General features: G+C 36.7%; 1 protein-coding gene across 10 annotated transcripts in view; it reads right to left on the bottom strand.

The window, feature by feature from the left end:
- Positions 1-4,398, bottom strand: part of LOC107697133 (afadin-like) — a 156,193-nt gene extending 151,795 nt beyond the window's left edge. For all 10 annotated transcript variants that reach the window (XM_016497776.1, XM_016497780.1, XM_016497779.1 and 7 more), the window contains exon 1: positions 4,066-4,398. In XM_016497776.1, coding sequence (XP_016353262.1) covers positions 4,066-4,167 — 102 coding nt within the window. In that variant the 5' untranslated portion in view covers positions 4,168-4,398. The remainder of the gene's footprint in view (positions 1-4,065) is intronic.
- Between the last annotated feature and the right edge of the window lie 16,134 nt (positions 4,399-20,532).

Here is a 20,532-nt window from a genome sequence, read left to right as displayed (position 1 = left end):
GCCTTTTTTTATTATTTTGTACTGTTCTCTGAGGTCCACTTATAATGTTATCAAGATTTTTAGATCAAAAAACATCATAATTTAGAAGTAATAGGCTATTTTCTGTCCCGTTTTGACCCCCTCATCGGAACTCTCTGTTTAAATAGCCGGATTGTAGACACGGAAGTAAACACCACTAGTATGATTGGCTAACATTTGTGTATGTTTGTCAGGCTACATGATGGACGCTGCTGTGATTTAGGTTAAAAACGCATAAATACTCAGTGCATATCAAACAATCTGTAATAATAATAGACAAAGCAATAGTGACCAAGTAATAAAAACAGTTATTTACACTTGTGTGATGCGACATTACTGTCGGATCCAACATAATCGGTACAGAATCGTCTTTTAATTTCAATCTTTCTGAAAATTGTGCCTTGTTTGTAAACAAATATGCGGTAAAATGAAGTGAACAAAGGACCAAGTTCTTACTGACGCGGTCTGGAACTTCATTAAAAATAAAGTTCATCAACTCTTTCCTAATGTAGGGATTAGAAGGAAGGCAATGCAGACTGTTTTTCCACATCTTGGCACTGCACAGCGTCTTGTTGTCTTCGGAGCCATCTTTATAGTTTAGTTTCTGCATAGACATGCGCAAATCGGTGGGTGGAGCTAAACAGGCAGTGATGTAGAAGCAGGGGTTGATCTTTTGTGGAGGCGGAGTTTAGCCACACTATTACATCATAAAGTGGCACATTCCATAAACTGTTGTTCTGGCAGAATGGCTTCAATATAAGCTGTTTTTAGACTAATGAGAAAGTTTTGAGTTCTGAAACTTACAGTATGTTTTTATAGTACAATGACCTCTTATATGTCAAAAAATCAAGGGAATTTTGATTTCTCAATTCATGACCCCTTTAATAACTACATCACTTATCACTTACCTCTGAACAGCTTTCTTTACTTGACTAATACTGTGCATTTGCAACAACTAATGAATGTAACCAGTTTTACTAGTATCATATACTTGTCCAAGACTCTTAATTTAATGCTACCTAAAATTAAAAGTGTTCTAGCATCGGAAACCCAGAAGCATATTCTAATGCATCACAACGTCCTGTTCATCTATGTTTTTCATTATGTCTAAATGTAGTGAGAAACACTATATTAAAGAACAAAAGCATAAATATCAATTTAAAATGTCAGCCAAACCAATTATAGGTTTACCTCTAGCAACAACACAACTTCACAATCTTTTTTTTATGTCCTTTCAGCCATGCAGCGGGTATCTAACACTTGCCAAAGCGGATGTCACAGAGCCAATCTTAGCCAGTTTGAGACACATGGGAATGGATTCACAAGACGTCCGTAGGGTAGGGACAGTCAGGCCCATGAAACTGTCTTTGGTGGACAAGATACAGATGCAGATACAGGAAATTACGGCATGCATCACTTTGATCCTCCATCTTCTTAAAAACACAGTGTCAACTGGTGAAAAGCTTGGTTTTTGTATTTCGGAATCAAATTCATTTCAACACACCAATCAGTTTAAACAATTGCCTGATGCACCCTTCCTAAAAGCTCAAGTAATCTCATGAAAGATTATGAAATGTTATCTTTTAAACATGTTATCTTGTAGCTTTTTAATTACCATATAAAAAGCAATGTTTCATTTACATTTAATCATTTAGTAGGCGCTTTATCCAAAGTGAATTACAAATGAGCAACACTGCAAGAAATTTATCCTAAACAGAGGGAACTAAAGGAAGCAATCTGACTTCATAAAGACTATGCACACAAATTCTAAAATGAAAAGTTGTGCAAAACAGGAAGACGCCACACTGCAGATACCACATGCAAAACAATCCCTACTACAATCCCAGAAAACCATGCTGAAAAATTATGCATGCAATAAATGACTAAGCTTGTTAAACACACTTGCTTATTTATTTAATGTATAACAAGGCATTTTTTAGGTCTGCCCTGGATCTCCAAATAAGATCTGTAAACACACCGTAATCCCAAATGACTGTGATACATGTTAGCCTGTGATAACTTGCATACATGTTAGCATTCCAAACACACTTTTGTACGCATCCATCTACTGCTAAGCCAATATGCTTTCATGGAATAGTACACTGGAGAAAGCTATATTATGGATAGAGGACTCATCAGCTTTAAGTTAAAAACGTCTTAAAGACGAATTATGTTTTATTACAAACATGTAGTTTTTCGCTTCACCAGATGTTAATTGATGGACTGGAGTCATGTGGATTACTTGTGGATTATTGACTGTATTCACTGTATGGCCTGAGGGTGAGTAAATTATCAGCCAATTTTCATTTTTTGGTTAACTATTCCTTTAAAATCAGGTGATGTTCAGAAAGACTGACAATCAGTCCTTAAATGTCTGGTCTACTGATATTCTGCATCATTTGTGTCTCCAAAAATAAAGCACTCTTCAATGTCATTACACCACTGTGCATTCAACAGTAAACAGTAGCGTTTCAAAGGTAAAGTTAACTACTTATTTGGATTGTTAATTAATGGATTGTTTACACAAATGACTCCTTACATAATTCATTCTCAAGTGAGAAATGCAAAGCATTTTAGGCTTCTCAGCCCTAGTCACACTCACAGCCCAAAACAAAAAGTAAAAAATAAATATGCAACCACTTAGATCGCAAAACAGCTGCGTGCAGTATGTCATGGCATAACTAATAATAACTATATCAGAATTTTTATGTATATATATAAATTGAATATATTATATTAGATAAATATTTAAATAAACTATTTTCATTATATTTATGTTTTGCAATCTAATAACAATAAAAATAAAACATCGGTTCTGCACACTGGTTATTATAACAAAAACAATCAGGACTGAATGAAAAAATAATATTAGTAGATCTCTAGTTATACAATGTTCCAGTGAATAAAATGTGACAATAGAAGCAGGCTTGCAAATCGTTTGGTTGGAGGACAAGACGATTACGTCATCATCTGCTCTTCAACACTCCTGCTGATCTTAAGAGTTTGTGGTCTTTTAAGGGGGTACTCGGAGAGGTTCTGTCAATGCATTGTCCACTTCTTTGTAATCACCCTCTACACACCAAAACAAACCTAATATAAGCTTTTATTATGTCACATCAGCAGGTGCCCCGGGGGCTCAATATCACGTCTTATGCATGAATTATTAAGGGCCAAAGAATATTCTTAGCGCCTTTGGGGTTTCCAGTAAATCAGCAGGGAAGACCCCCGACCTGATGCTTTACCCCCAACCCCCTTCATTCAATGCATTCATGCACTGCCCGCCTAAAAACACTAATTCCAAAGCATATGCATGCAAAACCAATGCGCGTTAAACACCCCATTTATCCAGCGATTGTTCGCTAGATGCATCTAAAACATGCTGAGCTAACATTTAAGCAAAAATAGCAATGCACATTCTCATGCACCCGAGTGACAACATGCATGACGCTTGCGTTGTAAATATCTGAAAACATACACTGTGCAAATAAACGCACAACCACCGGTGCATTTCAGGTTACATCACTTATACAGCCAGTTTCTGTTGACCATCGATTGACATCCTAACAAACCACGTTTATTACATTCATCTACAACATCATCCAGAACTATTATAGAGCTGGTCTGATCTAATCTGACAGATTTGCATGCAGCTCTCTGCTACAAACAGCAAGCACCGATTTTAGCCCGGTAAATGACCGGCTCGTGCATGGTAAGAAACGTTTTAACGTAAAACGAAAAGGCCAGTGTTGAACAGCAACCGGGACTCAGCTAGAAGGGTCCACATTTTATTCATACTAGACTATTTATGCTTTACTTCACCTCCAACATAGGCATAACCTGCCATTACCTGACTCAAAAATGCATGAGATAAGTCATAATAAAGCTCGCCGTTCCAGAGCCACTGAGACACAAAAACAGATACTATATGACAGATCAAGCGCACGTTTCTTTACTATAACAATCTCGCGAGCTGGGGGAATGGATCTCGCGGCACGGACAGACAGGAGACCGTGCGGCCTGTGCTCGCTGGCGGCTCCGCGGACTCACCTCGGTCGGTTGGCTGATCTCGAACAGGTCGAGCCGGTTGGCGTTCCAGTGGTTGATGATGTCGGCGAGTTTCCGCCGCTCCTCCTCTCGGCTCCCCGACATTCTCAAATCCAGACTAATTCTAGTCAAGCCGGAGAGAGAAACAATCCGCCTTTTTCCTCACTGGTGCGGTTTTATCCACTCAAACGGGCTTCTTATCCGACGACCTGAAATAAAAGTAAATGTTACACCCAGATACTGGGCTTTCAAACGCGGTTTCTGCGGTGAGTGTCGCTCTTTCCTGCAGTCGCCGGCTAATGCGCCTCAGCTCTATCGTCAACCGCTTGCACTGTTTCCGCGTTCCCGACTCTTGTCTTATCGCGCTCCGTGCGCGCTCCCTGTGGCAAAGCGCTGGGACTGACTGGAGCTGTGCGCGCGCCCGCTGTACTCCACACAAAATTCACGAGGGACGCTGACGGGAACGCGCAATAAGATTTCGGTAGGCTACTATTAGATGGATAGCCTAAATGTCCTAATTCAGATGGGCTACCGTTTTTTGTTTTTTTAATGGTATATCAAAATAAATCAAAAGTGTATATTTTTAAAATGTGATTGTTGGTACATTTTACCAGTTTTTACCATACTTTCAAAACAAAAATTAAAATAGGAAAAATATGCAATATGAAAATAATTGAAGACAAAATGTGTTTTACTGAGAAAAAACAAGATTTGGTTTTTAAAAAGCCTTTTTCCGAAAGGTACATCTGGAAAAAGGGGGGTCGTCTTATAATCGGGTCAATACGGTAATGATAGAAACTTCTCGTGCCAGGCACTTGCTGCTCCATTCACAATACTTTCGTGTGTACGCGGATGTCGTTCGATAAAATTATATATTTATTTTTTTTTCGAACTAGTTTGACGCGATAAAAGTAGAGATTAAATGTCCTAATTCAGATGGGCTACCGTTTTTTGTTTTTTTAATGGTATATCAAAATAAATCAAAAGTGTATATTTTTAAAATGTGATTGTTGGTACATTTTACCAGTTTTTACCATACTTTCAAAACAAAAATTAAAATAGGAAAAATATGCAATATGAAAATAATTGAAGACAAAATGTGTTTTACTGAGAAAAAACAAGATTTGGTTTTTAAAAAGCCTTTTTCCGAAAGGTACATCTGGAAAAAGGGGGGTCGTCTTATAATCGGGTCAATACGGTAATGATAGAAACTTCTCGTGCCAGGCACTTGCTGCTCCATTCACAATACTTTCGTGTGAACGCGGATGTCGTTCGATAAAATTATATATATATTTTTTTTTTCGAACTAGTTTGACGCGATAAAAGTAGAGATTTCTTCTTTTAATACCCAAGAGCTTTAAAGTGATATTCCCCCTCCAAAAAAATCGAAAATTCCGTCGAATGTATTCAAGCTTATATAGTCTACATATAAAACATAATTTGTTTTGGAACATAAGCTTGAATAAATTTTACAGAATTTTCTTTTTTTGGGGGTACATGTATGTTTGTGTATTTATGTATACATAATAAATATACACAGTACACACACATATATTTTGTAAACAAAAACTTTTAATTTTGGATGCGATTAATCGCGTAATATTATATATATAGCTGCTTAGTCAAACAGCATCATGATAGACCTGACATGGCCAGCTGTGCACATCTGTAAAGCGATCAGCTCAGTGGTGTAGTGGAGGATACCCACTTCTTTATCAGTCGGCTTTGCGTAGCCTATACCCACTTCTAAATCCCCTCTGATGCGCATCATTCATTAGTGTCCTGCATTAGGCAAAATCATGACAGTCCACCACATGAATAGCTAATCCAATCACATGAAAAAAATACAAATATTCCATAAAAACAGCCAGTAAAGACAATGATGCGGTCAGGACCGTGGCGCCGGCTTCCTTTGAAATAAGTTTGATGATTGCGCCTGCGCCCTCCCCCGCTCCGTCAGTCAGAGAGGATGCCGACTGCCGACAGTGACAGAGACACTGCTTCTTCATGCGCGAGAGCATGTCAGGGGATACGCATAGTGGTAAAATACACTCTACGTAAATTATTATTTTCAGCGTGTATTTGGTTTAAAAGCACGAGTGTTGTACTGGATGGTGACTGAAGGTGTTTTAGATTATGCGCTGGTAGTTATTCTGAATGGATCAAATTTTAATTTCATAATGATTCTTACTCCGTGAAGTCAAGCAGCAGAAGTTAAGTGACAATATGCAAATACTACTGGCCCATTCTGGCCCCACGTCACTGTTTAAAACACATGTCATGGGGCATAAATTAAGAGTATACCCACTTCTCCAGGCACCACTACACCACTGAATCAGCTGAATGAAGCAGGACAATCCACCATATAAAACTAATGCAATATGAGCCTGTAACATCATTGTCTTAGAACTCTGAATTATAATTCAGATGTAGACTGTTGAAAGACCTAGACTATTTTAAATCAGTTGTCCTTTCCAAGATATGGTTTTTCAAAACCCTTGGTCCTAAGTATTAAACATTGCATAACTCATCCCAGCCCGTTTGAGCTATAGACATTAATGATAGCCTACCTGAAATCGTGTGGCTTGTCTAAGTGATCTGACTTCTGCACATTCTTCAGAAAATGTAAAAATATAGTCAGATTTCCTCATGCTTTGGTTAATAACCGAATTGTTGCTAACATGTTAACACAATAGACTTGTGCCGGTATTCGGTAATGCGATATATCACGGTAATGTTATTTAATGAGCTAACATGAACTAAGACTTGTATTTTTTTAACAAAGATTAATAACTTCTGTAGCAAATGTAGCTATTGCTCATTGTGAATGTTAATGCATTAACTAAGGTTAACTAATGAGGTTTTATTGTAAAGTGATACCTATTGGTCTTTATAGTTCTTTTGCACTTTAATCTGTGTAAAACTTTTAACTTTATACATTTTTCTGTATTGCTTTATTGCATTTAAATGTTCAGTTATTTTTGTTATAAGAAAAATTTATTAAACCTGTTATACTGTATTATGAAAGCACTTTTTTTTAAACAAAATTTCAATATCGTGATAATACCGTATGCCGTGATAAAAGCATTGGCAATTAATCGCAACATGAGAATTTGATACCGGCATATCCCTATAAACACAATGGCCTAAATCAAAAGGTCAGACAAAACCGATGCAAAAAGCATCAATAATTTACATTTTGTCTGGTCTCAGTTTTACAACGCTGTAGGAAGATTCTGTCTAGCACTGCACTTTGGTGGTCTGGAGAGCCAGACATCAATTGTCAATTTGAAGGGCAAATTAAAGAGAAGATATGTGGCAAATAAATCATCATTTGCTATCTACTGTATATGTGTGTTGTGAGTCAGCATTCTTTGTGGTAGGTTTCTTCACCTCAATCTATCTATCTTATTTCATATTGATACAGATCCTGGGACAGAAACTGACAAAGCACAACTGGAAAGATCTTATTAAAAGTACTGTAAGTGATTCTTTTGAATACCACACATAAAAAAAATCCTTACTACCTGATCAGCAAAAAATGTGTCCTGAGAAATCACAACTGTCCCTGTGACTGTGCTCAACTCTGTAAATAATCTGAAAATATTCAGGAAACTAACCATCTGAAAATATCTATTGTAAAATAACACTTTCAATGTATATGCTGAGAGAGAATTTCTAAATTCTAATACCAATAAACTGCTATTTTTATCACAAAGAACAAACCTGGACCTTTCCAATAAATAAATATATATTTGTAAGTGCATTTTCTACATATTGTTGCCCAAGCAACAGTTACCTGGTACTAATTTTACAAGAAGGTATTCATTCATTATGTCTCATATTAATAATTTTTCTGCTTCTGTTTTAGTGGTAATATGGAAGCCTGTTATCTCCATCTTGTCATGTTGACTTGTTTTCTCCAAATTCCCAATTCTGTCAGAATTACGAGTTATAAATTTGCAATTGCGAGTCAACATCTTGCAACTATGACATTTTTCTCAAAATTATTAGTGTGTAAGTCACAATTTACCTTTTTCATTATCCCAAGGCAGAAACAGTCTTCCATAATATGTGGTGATATGTAATAGTGAGGTCAAGGGTAACAATTAGTAAATCACAGTGTCTCAAGCTGTACTGTAATATCTGTGGTAGAAACAGGAAGTTGGTGAGAGCCAAAAAGTAACATGGTTTCTTGCTGCGGTCTGCGGGCGTCTTTTTAACACCGGTTTTATGTTATCTCCCTCTTTCACATGTACATACACACGCTTATTTTAAAACTGAAGTTTAAGACTGAACTTTGAACTTTTTCAAATCATGATGATGACTCATTTACAATAACACCATACATTTGTATTCTATCTCAAGGTGCTTCAAGATGTATGACTTAACCAGAGCCAAAAGTGTCTAAATGGACAACACAAAAAGAATTAAGTGAAGTTTCTGCTTTGTCTAACTGATCCACCCAGCCATCTGTAAGTCATTGAACTCAAACCCAACGAGACTAATTACCCATGCACCATGTGTACTCATCTTCTACCCACATATATCACTTTCTCACTGAGAGAAAATTGGCTGAATCTCACATACGGTGACAGACAACAAGCTCTATTTCAAGGCCTAAAAAAATGACAGATCTGGAATGAAACTTACTTCAGGCTTGGTGTCCATGCAGTGGAGTCAAAGCTTATGTCGTATTTAACACTGTGGAGGAATCTGTTGAAGCATCTGACAAAGTCAGCATATTCTGAAGTACTATAATTACAGTTTCATCCTGTTTTAGTTGGCAGAGTGTAATATTTTATGTCAATTTAAAGGGGTCATATGATGCGATTTCAATTTTTCCTTTCTCTTTTCACTGTGGACGAAGCGGAGTCCAGCCCGGGGTCGTCACATGTGGTTGCCGCAAGCACGCCGGCCGCGCCGTTCTCTAGCCAGCCGGCCGCCGCTCACTCTTGCCCACCGTGTGTGACGCCGTGTGTTTCGTTGTGAAAGCGAAACCGCATTGGATAGCTGGCCAATCAGAGCACACCTCGCTTTTCAGACCGATGAGCTTTGTAAAAATCGATGTGTTTCAGAAAGGCGGGGCATGGAGGAGCAACAATAATGTACAGTATGTGGAAAATAATGTGTTTTTTTAACCTTAAACCGCATAAACACATTGCATTACACCAAATACACAACATAATGTTTTTTTTAGCAATGTCATATGACCCCTTTAACACAGAATTCACCTTCATTTTTAGGAGTGGCCCACAAGGCCTGTTGGGAAAACATGCCGTTTACACAGCTGTCCCACACATCCTATAATGATGATGAATATTTCCATCACACTGGAAACTGGTTTTAGTTCTTCCTTCAGTGCTGTTTATGGGCAAATCCAACTTTAGCAATAGATTCTCATACTATCTAACTGTTTGTTTAAACTTTAAAGAGTGATAAATAAGAGACATACACAATGTACATTGATAAATTACATTTAAAATGTGGCAGTTCATTTTCTGTTTCTACAATACTTATTTTCCAAACATAAAAATGCTGTAAGTAACACTGAATGTTACTACTCAGTAAGCAAATGTTCTTCCATGTTAACTTGTTCAAAGTTATCCGGTCTTTAATAACCTTCTCAATGTTAACACAAAAACATTATTTATACATCATTCATGGACTGTTTTCTGCAATGTTTTAGTTGGTGGACATTCGTCTGTCATTTTTTAAAGGGTACTATTTGTTTCAGAATGTTCTAAGAACATTCAAAAATAAAACTCCCATAATGTTTGCAAAATGATTACATTGAATGTTCCCTTAACATTTGACCAATTTTAAATTATTTTAAAAATGGATGTTTTGATCGTTCAGAGAACATTCAGAAATAACGTTTTTATAACTTACTGGGAACGTTAGCAAAACATTCTTAGAACATATTTTGTTAGCTTTTTAAAGAATGTATAGTTTGTTTGTAATGTTAACTTTTTTTGTTGCTGTTGGAGAAATAGCCTAGAGCAATAGACTTCTTAATTTCCATATACAGTAAGCTTACTTTTGCTTTTGGATAGTTGACATTTTAAAATATTTTTCCAATACATTTTGAACTTTCCAAGAGATTTACCGTTATTTAGCCAACCACAGTGGAACAAATATTATGTTATTCCATGGAATATTTATGCTTTTGTAACGGGGTGAAGAATCACACGACAAGTAATCTCAATCATGTGGCAGTTCATTTTCTGTTTCTACAATACTTATTTTCCAAACATAAAAATGCTGTAAGTAACACTGAATGTTACTACTCAGTAAGCAAATGTTCTTCCATGTTAACTTGTTCAAAGTTATCCGGTCTTTAATAACCTTCTCAATGTTAACACAAAAACATTATTTATACATCATTCATGGACTGTTTTCTGCAATGTTTTAGTTGGTGGACATTCGTCTGTCATTTTTTAAAGGGTACTATTTGTTTCAGAATGTTCTAAGAACATTCAAAAATAAAACTCCCATAATGTTTGCAAAATGATTACATTGAATGTTCCCTTAACATTTGACCAATTTTAAATTATTTTAAAAATGGATGTTTTGATCGTTCAGAGAACATTCAGAAATAACGTTTTTATAACTTACTGGGAACGTTAGCAAAACATTCTTAGAACATATTTTGTTAGCTTTTTAAAGAATGTATAGTTTGTTTGTAATGTTAACTTTTTTTGTTGCTGTTGGAGAAATAGCCTAGAGCAATAGACTTCTTAATTTCCATATACAGTAAGCTTACTTTTGCTTTTGGATAGTTGACATTTTAAAATATTTTTCCAATACATTTTGAACTTTCCAAGAGATTTACCGTTATTTAGCCAACCACAGTGGAACAAATATTATGTTATTCCATGGAATATTTATGCTTTTGTAACGGGGTGAAGAATCACACGACAAGTAATCTCAATCAATACCCCGGAGGGTGGATTTATTGGGGTGATGGGTACTAGTGAGAAAGGTCCAGGTAGGTGCTCCGGTGCCGTGAGTGCTCTCTTCCGTCTTCCCAGTGCAGAGGGTCCGTGCAGTGCTCCTGTGGGGCTGGTCGGTCACACGCTGCTTTCTGTGGGGAAAATGAGAGGGCACGTTAGTGCTCAGTCTCATGGAGGAATCTCCTAGATGGCAGGGCTTGCGTGGCTTATGTAGCCGCCGCCTGATGAGGTGCAGCTGTGACCGATCAGCCTGTGATGATGATGGCCAGGTGCTCCTCGCTTGTTTCCAGGGCGACGCTGATGAAGCCTCGGGACGCTCGTCACACTTTAAAAATTAATTAATGCAAAGCAAAGGAGGTTAAAAAAAGTGAATAAAAATGATGAAAATCTTTTGTGACCAGCACCTAAAAAAAAAAAATCCTCATACATAACATTTTGCCTGAAATCTTTATGTTGGAATAAATAATCTCATGTGCATGTCATTTAAACACTTTAGATATTTGTCATTTCCGTGGTAGCTTCCGATCAAATTTGCAGCACTCAAAACAAATGCTTGTTCAGTTAACTTTTTCCAAGCAATTAGTTCAAGTCCATACAACAAGACTAAAATTTCAATTAAACAAATAATGTTTTGTTGAACCAATTTAACAAACTGAAATTCCTGTGTTAGTTATCTTTTTTGGGTTTTGGCAAAAACACACATTGGCATTTTTATGACAAATTCGCTTATAGTAGTAAAGTAATTTGAACAAGCATTAAAAATCTTTTTTTTTTTTTTTTTGAGTGAAGGCTGATTAAATGTAAAACCCATCATTGTTGAAGTAAGGTTGCACCGACTTCCTGAGCTAACAACCAACTGGTCACCAAATTGGAGCAGCACTCCAGTTACCGACACAAATTGCCAGCTCTTGGCCTGTGATAGCGTTCTGCCAGCACAGCTGTGTTTGATATTAGTGTAGCTTTACAGTGAGACAGCAGAGGCCTTGGCGCCTTGGCGCCTCTTCAGGGGAAGAGTCTGCTCTCTACAACTCCTTTTCAACCCACTTATTTAGTGCGGATAGAAGCGGTGGGCAGTCGCCTCCAGTCCCCGAGGATGCGCTCTGGCACGGAATGCCGTTTCCGTGGCAATGGCTTGGCAATAGGGAAAGCTTCGCCTCATTGAGCCTCGGTGCTTGTCAAGTGGCAGACGTCTCTGCATCTGATTAACCGTCTACACAGACAGAGAGCCCTGCTAGTGCACTTTTATGAGAGGCTGCTGCTCCACGATGATATAATTCAGTTTACATGAGACAAACAATAAGTTCTTCTTGCTTGCATTCAACTGATGTGAGTTGAATCAGTCTGAAGAGGACTGCCAGTTTAAACAGACCCATAAAACATAATGGGGGACGATTCATGAGCACTAGGTGAAAAAGAGATGCCTTGAAGTTGCACCTGTTAATTGCTTTAACCATAGCAACGGTGCAGCTTTTGCATCTGTGGTGAATAAGAGAGAGTTACCACCCACACGCACGCACACACTCAAGCACAGCTGAAAGGAATTCATCTAGCGAACTCACCATCTTGCAAAGGGTTTATATTCTAGCATCTGGTTACTGAGCAGCTACAAACATTAAAGTGATAGTTCACCCAAAAATGAACATTTGACTGACTGACTGACTGAAGTGACATGTGGCCAAGTATGGTGACCCATACTCGGAACTAGTGCTCTGCATTTACCCATCCAAAGTGCACACACACAGCAGTGAACACACACAAACCGTGAACACACACCCGGAGCAGTGGGCAGCCATTTATGCTACGGCGCCCGGGGAGCAGTTGGGGGTTCGGTGCCTTGCTCAAGGGCACCTCAGTCGTGGTATTGAAGGTGGGAGAGAGCGCTGTACATTCACTCCCCCCACCTACAATCCCTGCCGGTACGAGACTCAAACCCACAACCTTTTGGGTTATGAGTCCGACTCTCTAACCATTAGGCCACGACTTCCCCTTCAGCCTCCCCATTTGCTAAAAATACTCATCCTCAGACCATCCAAGATGTAGATGAGTTTGTTTCTTTAGCATTTATAGCATTACATCACTTGGTTACCAATGGATGCTCTGCAGTGAATGGGTGCCGTCAGAATGTGAGTCCAAACAGCTGATAAAACATCACAATAATCCACAAGTAATCCGCACGATTCCTGTCCATTAATTAATCAATCTTGTGACGTGAAAAGCTGCATGTTTGTAAGAAACAAATCCATCACTGAAATGTTTTTGATTTCGAACTGTTACTAAAAATCCTTTATCCATAATACTGCTTTCTCCAGTACAAAAGTCATCTTGTCTGAATCAGGAGAGAAATACACACAGATCAAGCACCCAAAAACTGTTCTAAACAAATATGTTGGTGCATTTTGATGTGAGACAACAACAGCGGCTAAACTTTTTCACTGGAGGAAGCGTTATTATGGATCATGGACAGTTAATATGCCTTAATGATGAATTTGTTTCTTACAAACATAGCTTTTTGCTTCACAAGACATTGATTGATGGACTGGCGTCGTGTGGATTACTTGTGAATTACTGTGATGTTTTCTGGACATTCCGACGGCACCCATTCACTGCAGAGGATGCATTGGTGAGCAAATAAAATGCAAAATTTTTCCAAATATTTTTCTAATGAAAAAACAAACTTATTTTGGATGGCCTGAGGCTTTAAAGTAAATTTTAAGTAAATGTTCATTTTTTTGGTGAACTATTCCTTTAAGGTCTCACTCATTTGGCATATTCTTATTTCAGGCTTTTTTCTCTGCAAGTTAATTTTGAGCCAATTTACCTAGAGTGGAAGCAGAAAAAGTGCAGTATGTTGCATATCAAAAGAATTTGTTTTTTGCTTGAAGGTCTGATAATGCAAAAAATAAAGTATGATGTTAACAAATAAAATATCCATATTTCCATTCTGAAGATGACTGCTTTCCATGGCGAAACATCCAACACTACGAACATATGCAGGTGAGGTAACCGGTTTACTGCTAACTAGTGAAACACAGTATGACAAGCTGCACCTCAAGATACATGTTAGATGGAAACATTATGATGCATTATGATCGAGTTTGTAGATTAAATCACTATATTTTAAATAGTTTTGCCACTGCAACTCACTGACTGTTCAATAGGAAATAAGTTGAAACCATCCAGTCATCTCATGCCATTGAAGTGAATGTTACATTTAATCAGTATATATTGTAATAAATATTTGAGAAATGATTGTTTTATCTGATTGTATTATAGAGTGATAGCCAATGTAAAAAGAGCAAATGGGAGAAGCAGATGAACACAAAACAACTAGGATGAAGGTTTGATTTTGACATTTGTGGGGACATTACAGCAGACAACAGCCTTCCCATCCAACTACCCCAACATCTTCACAATTATGATCAACTTTTGACCAAAGTTTCATGTCATCTGAAGTTTATTGCTGTTGTAGCCAACATACATTTATAGCTATGGTAGCCAACATACTCATATAATTAATAAAGAGAGATTTTTATGCTAGCATATTCATCAGACAATAATTACACAATTTTGATTATGTAAAACCAACATCATTACAACAGCATCAGAGCACTGGATGTCTTAATTAGGCTGTATATCATTGTATTTTAATATTAATGAATTGGACTAATGATGATTCTGTAATCATTTACTCACCGTCATGTTGCTCAAAACCAGTATGACTTTGTTCTTCAGTGTGACATACAAATACAGCATTTATACTGGAAAATATTGGCGTCCAAAAAACATTGTATACAACTTTCATGTATGGGCATTTTTCAAAACATTCGTTTGAGTAAATAATGACACAATTTTTATTTTTGGATGAACTATTACTTTAAGAGAAGGTGTTATATTTATAACTATAATGAGACATCCCACTGACAAGTCCATGCAATTACTCACAACTCTTTGTTTTTCTCCACCAGAGGTCGAAGTTTGGCAGATTAACTAAATCTCTTATGAACCCTCAAGCTCCTGTCACTGCTGCACTGGAGTCTTTATTGTATGCCTTCATGGCTTTATGGTCCCCCAAATGGGGATACATACATATTTCATACACTCCTCTTATTTCTAATTTTATATTTAGAAAACAGAAAAAACTGCTACTACAGGCAACATTTGATCCTATATTTTTATCTGTGGGATTATAACTGTTAATCAATACATTATAAAACATTACACTTTATATACAAAATACATTACAAATGATGTGAATATAAAAAAAACCTGTGTGTGATAAAATATTCAAGGTAAAAAAGAAGCTGATACTTTTAGAAGATGCTAATGGTAGTGCTTTGAATTTTTGTCTCAATAATAGGTTCCCACCGGCTGCTACTTCTCTTTACAGTCAGCAGACAAAAGAAAGCTTGAGGAACACAAATTTCCCACAGTTCCTTTTCCCAATAGCTGCAGCGAACGACGACTGTAATTTGTCAGCCTAATTAAAAGGCCATTTTGGGAAGTAAGAAGGTGCAGAAAGCGACACTCTTTTCTGTAGACCGAGCTGAAATAAAGCTGTCAGGACTGTGCTGTGAAGAGGAGCGTAAGAAAAAAAAAGCAAATGAATAATTCATGCCATTTTTATCACAGTCACACTCCTTTTCTGTCTTATTTCTTTCTTCCTGACCTTGACACCACTCGTTCAGCAGAAAATCCTGTCTTTAACGCCTCGCACATGATCGCTAATATGTATTCCGTATGAGTCGCTCATGCAGGCCCCCTATCTGACTCAATTCTGAATCACACATAAACAGAAACAGCCATTACAACTTTGTCTCATCATCACTGATCGTGCAGGTATATGATAATGTGTTTGAGACAATGAGTCTAGACGAGCAGGACAATACCTGTGTTAATGTTGCACACGCACTATCAATATGCGGTCATTTAGTAGCAGGTGCGGCCTTTTGTAACTTGAATGTGCAAGGTCTCTGGTGTTATCCGGTTCCAGTTATTTTAGCGTTACAAAACAGGTTGTTATGGTGCTTGATAAGAAATACCAGTTTGCAATATCATATTACTTTAATGTATTGTCGTACTTATAAACACACTTGTTTGTAGCGCAAATAGTTTCCCTGTTTTTTGCACTTTGATATTCTTCTAGTTATTTCCCTATTGAATCAGAAGTCTTGCACATTCACATAAAATCCTTTCCTTCCACGTTGCAAAATGAGGTGCATTGCATCCAAACATAATATATGAAAAACGGTAGGCAAAAAGTACCAGGATGACCTACTACCTCCAGTGAGATTCTGAAGTGTGCATTTGATGGACACTTTAATATCCCATGACTCCATGGGAGAGGATTTGTGAAGGGAAGTGACGGAAATGATGCTGTAAGTCACATGACCATATTAACATGACAGATTTTTTAGAATTTCATTCATATATAGAACCTAATTGTTTTAACATTTGTAAAGTAAGTTCAAATTCAAATGTAGTACCTGCTCAGACAGCTGAGGGCACGTGACACAAAAATTTCTCCACATTTGTTGAACTTATAACACGCCAACTGGCAGGATTAGAAATATAAAGCTGCTTGACTTGGAAGTGACCACTGAGTAAGTGGTGGTTCATGCATTGCTACACTACAATCCCCTACTTTGCAAAATTTCACAGAAATTTCACTAATGGACCGTTTTTGCAGACTGTGATGATGCCATGATTCCCACCGTTATTACATCTAGCCAAGTTTTTTATATTTTTATTTAAAAAACGTATTGTACATTTAATTTTAAATTGAACACTATAATTTGTTACATAATTTTGGCACTAAATTACAGAAAACTTCACTGTAAAAAAATAAATCCGTAAAATAACAGAAAAAGTAAAGTCAGCTCATTACAAGGGATATTATCAATTAATTTTAATGATGTGTAGTGAATCAGCTCATAAGGGAAATATGAATAATTAATCATAAAATTCAACACAAAACTTTAAAAAACAATAGAACATTAATGTTTTTTTCAATAAATAAATAAATAGATAATGTTATTATATATATATAATTTCAGCTAGTTGCAAAGGAAACAAAGCTGAAATACAAATTAATAAAAACTATGTAGACATGAAAAAACTAATAAAAATTAGAAAACACAACAAAAATGAAAAATTTAATTCAGAATATTAATAAAAAAATAATTAAATTTCAATTATGCTAAAATAACATTGTTACATTCTTAAAGTAATTTCCAGGTTTTATTGTGAATGAAATAGGTTTCTGTGTGTAATTTCAAATTCCCAAAATGTCCTTTTAATCCACTTTTTAATTCCCAAATAATAATGTATTTTCTTGTTAAATATCCAGATTCACTTAGTAATATGTCACATTACAGATGAAAACTTAATTACCTGACTCAATAATTGAATAATTTAATAGCTGTCTATTCTATGTCAGTGTCTATTCTGTCTATTAAATTAGAGGAAACCATTTTTTTTTAAAAATAATTCTCACATTTTTCTCCAGGGAAAAAAATAGTCTCAAACTGTCCTCAGTCTCAAAGTCTGCAATTAAATCAGAGATCTAAATATGAGCTCAAGCATTTCTCATCAAATTCCGTCAAGATAAAATTATCCAAGTTATCCTGTCTGCATTTAAAAAAAATCTATACTGTTAATAATTGTCTCATTTGTGTCTTTTTATTTCTATAAATATTTCTATATTTATTAACTGATTTGTTAAATCAAATGAAAAATTGTGTTTTTGATTGGTCCAGACGCTACAGATGCATAATGCAACATAATGCAATGCGGTGTAAAATTCAAAATACTGGTAAAACACCTGTATAAAATAAATATGGAAAAAAAATCCTTCAAATTATAAAGTACATTGTGCCCTATTTGACAGCTTTTTATAAAGTGTAGTTAACGCTGCTGCATCAGTGTTTCTAATACAACAGCTGAGGGAAGGATGGCTAATTTGACATCTTTCTCTCTTCCGACCATAATTAATCTCTCTATATTTTTTCCTCTTTTTTAAGGGCATAGAAACGATATCGTGGATTTTTTTTTCTTGTGCTATTTGAGCAAATGGGAATGCAAAAATGATATTTGTTGTGATCTTTACCCAACTTTCACTTCTGAGAACCATATGACCATGCCCTTAACTTCGTGGCTAAAAATATCAGGCCTCATGTGGACATCAGAGCACTATGCTAATGAAAAACCATTAAGTCACATGTGGACAAGTGAAGTATTCTTAAAGTTTCAGTATCATGTTTTTTTTTTATATACAAACTTCTGTATTGCAATGACAATGTAAACACTTGATGAGAGAGAAACGGTATTTTGATTCCTCTGTATGTATAAAGAACTCCATTAAAAATTTCTTCCAGGTAAGCATAGTTGCTGAGCATGGTTGCAGTTCTGGTTGGCTGTTTTTTATATTTATATTTCAGTCTCTCAGCCGGTCGGCCCGTGGAGAGTCTTTTAACTTCCCGGAGGATATTAGACTGCTACACTGCTGCATGAATGTCTGGCATTCCTTAAGGGATTTGCCGAAGAATGGGAGGTTGAGAAAGGGGGAAAACTAGACAAACTCCTACAGAGGCACGGCAGAGTTAGTGAGTCTGTAGACAGTATCTCCTGCAAGTACGATTTAACCTGGTTTGAGAACTTCAGCATACATTTTCATTTCCGCATTTGGCAGATGATTTTATCCAACATTTCATTCAAGATATATACATTTGATGAGAGAGAAGAGAAACGGTATTTTGATTCCTCTGTATGTCTGCACATATGGTGGCATTGACAAATAAAAAAACCTTGAACCTTGACCCTCATATAAGAAACAGGTAATAAATAGGCCTATAATCATTAGTAAAAATTGCTGGATTTGCGGACAGGCAAAACAAATGTAGACCTTTTATAACGTCACAAAACAATCATTTTGAGGCTGGAAGTCTGGTTTAACCCAACAAATGGAAAACCCTCATCCTCTCCCTTCCTGTCTTTCTCTCTTTTGGGAGGATGAGTTGAGGGGAAAACAGGGAGGACTAGTGGTGAAGCACACACGTGTCATCGTGAGCCGTTTCAATTTTGCTAAATAAAGACATTTTTGTAGGGTGTCAGCATCTCTGTGCCATTGTACATTGTGCTGGGACCAGCAACAGAAAATGCCCTCCAGAACTACATCCACATCAGCAAACAGCAAACAATGGGCACTGTGCGAGTGACTCACGCCTGTCATCGGTAGCTATCAGCAGGAAAAACCCGTCTCGCCTGCGGAACCATACACATACAAAAGAAAACAAATGAGGCTGTGTGGGTCATGGAAACCTGGTGGCAAATGCCTGAATGAAACGAGCACCAGCGCCTCCTAGCATTAGAATGACATCATGCACTCATCTACTCTATTTACATGCATTTGGATGAATGGTTCCCAATGCCTCCAGTATGAAGTTTCTGAATCAGTACAGTAAAAATCTCTTTAAAGTCAACATGAAATCAAAACTGGCCCTATTTACAGTATCTCCTGCAAGTACGATTTAACCTGGTTTGAGAACTTCAGCATACATTTTCATTTCCGCATTTGGCAGATGATTTTATCCAACATTTCATTCAAGATATATACATTTTATCAGTTCATGCACTCCGTGGGAATCAAACCTGTGACCTTGGCTGTCATTGTATAAATGCTTACATATCATTGCGTATCTTTGCCTTAGATAACAATATATCATTAGATAGCAATCCATCAAACTAATTATTTTATAATAAAGAAAAATAGGCTTAGCACAAGTACACTTTATGCAAAACCTTTGGCAAAAAAAGTTTTTTAGTGTTAAAATGCTAAGATACTTGATTTACTGTTCACAATTAATTATTTGGACTCTTTCAAGGCTATTGAAACATGTTACAATAATTAATGTGATGAACATGTTACTTACTCTGCTAAGGCACCTGTGTAAACCTGAGGGGAACTGACTTAATACAGCCACTAAAATTCACCAAAACAAAGCTCACTCTAGTCTACCTTAAATGTCCTCTGACCAAAGTTTGTTAGACACTGACCTCAAGTGTTAGAACTGGTAGAAGCAACATCCAGAACGTCTTTCTCAGGTTAGAGCCAAATGTAATTTCTGACAGGTATAAAAACAAGAATGTGAGGGACTGGAGTGCAGCGCGTTCAATGGAATATACTGTTTAACAACATAACGATTGTTCAGCTGATGAAATGTCTTTCTGGCAAAAAAAAAAAAACTTTAGTTAGACGCTCGATAAAACACTTTTAAAAGTTGAGAGCTGTGATCTAGTACTTTTAGACAGTGCATGCCATTGTAAAGACCGTCTCTCCTTCACACCCTCCGTTTCATACACATTCAATTCAATATAGCATCTATGGTATAGTACTAACAGATACTCTTACTTTTCTGTAGAATATAGTAGGCCTATATATTGTGTTATATCAGGACATCTTAAGGTGCAGGAGGTCACATGATAAAAGCACATAAAATTACTAAAACTACAAAAAAAA

This window comes from Sinocyclocheilus anshuiensis, unplaced genomic scaffold (genome assembly GCF_001515605.1).
Source record: "Sinocyclocheilus anshuiensis isolate Anshui unplaced genomic scaffold, SAMN03320099.WGS_v1.1 scaffold38, whole genome shotgun sequence".
NCBI lineage: Eukaryota > Metazoa > Chordata > Actinopteri > Cypriniformes > Cyprinidae > Sinocyclocheilus > Sinocyclocheilus anshuiensis.
The sequence above is the reverse complement of the archived record's forward strand: the minus strand, read 5'-3'. Positions and strand labels throughout refer to the sequence as shown.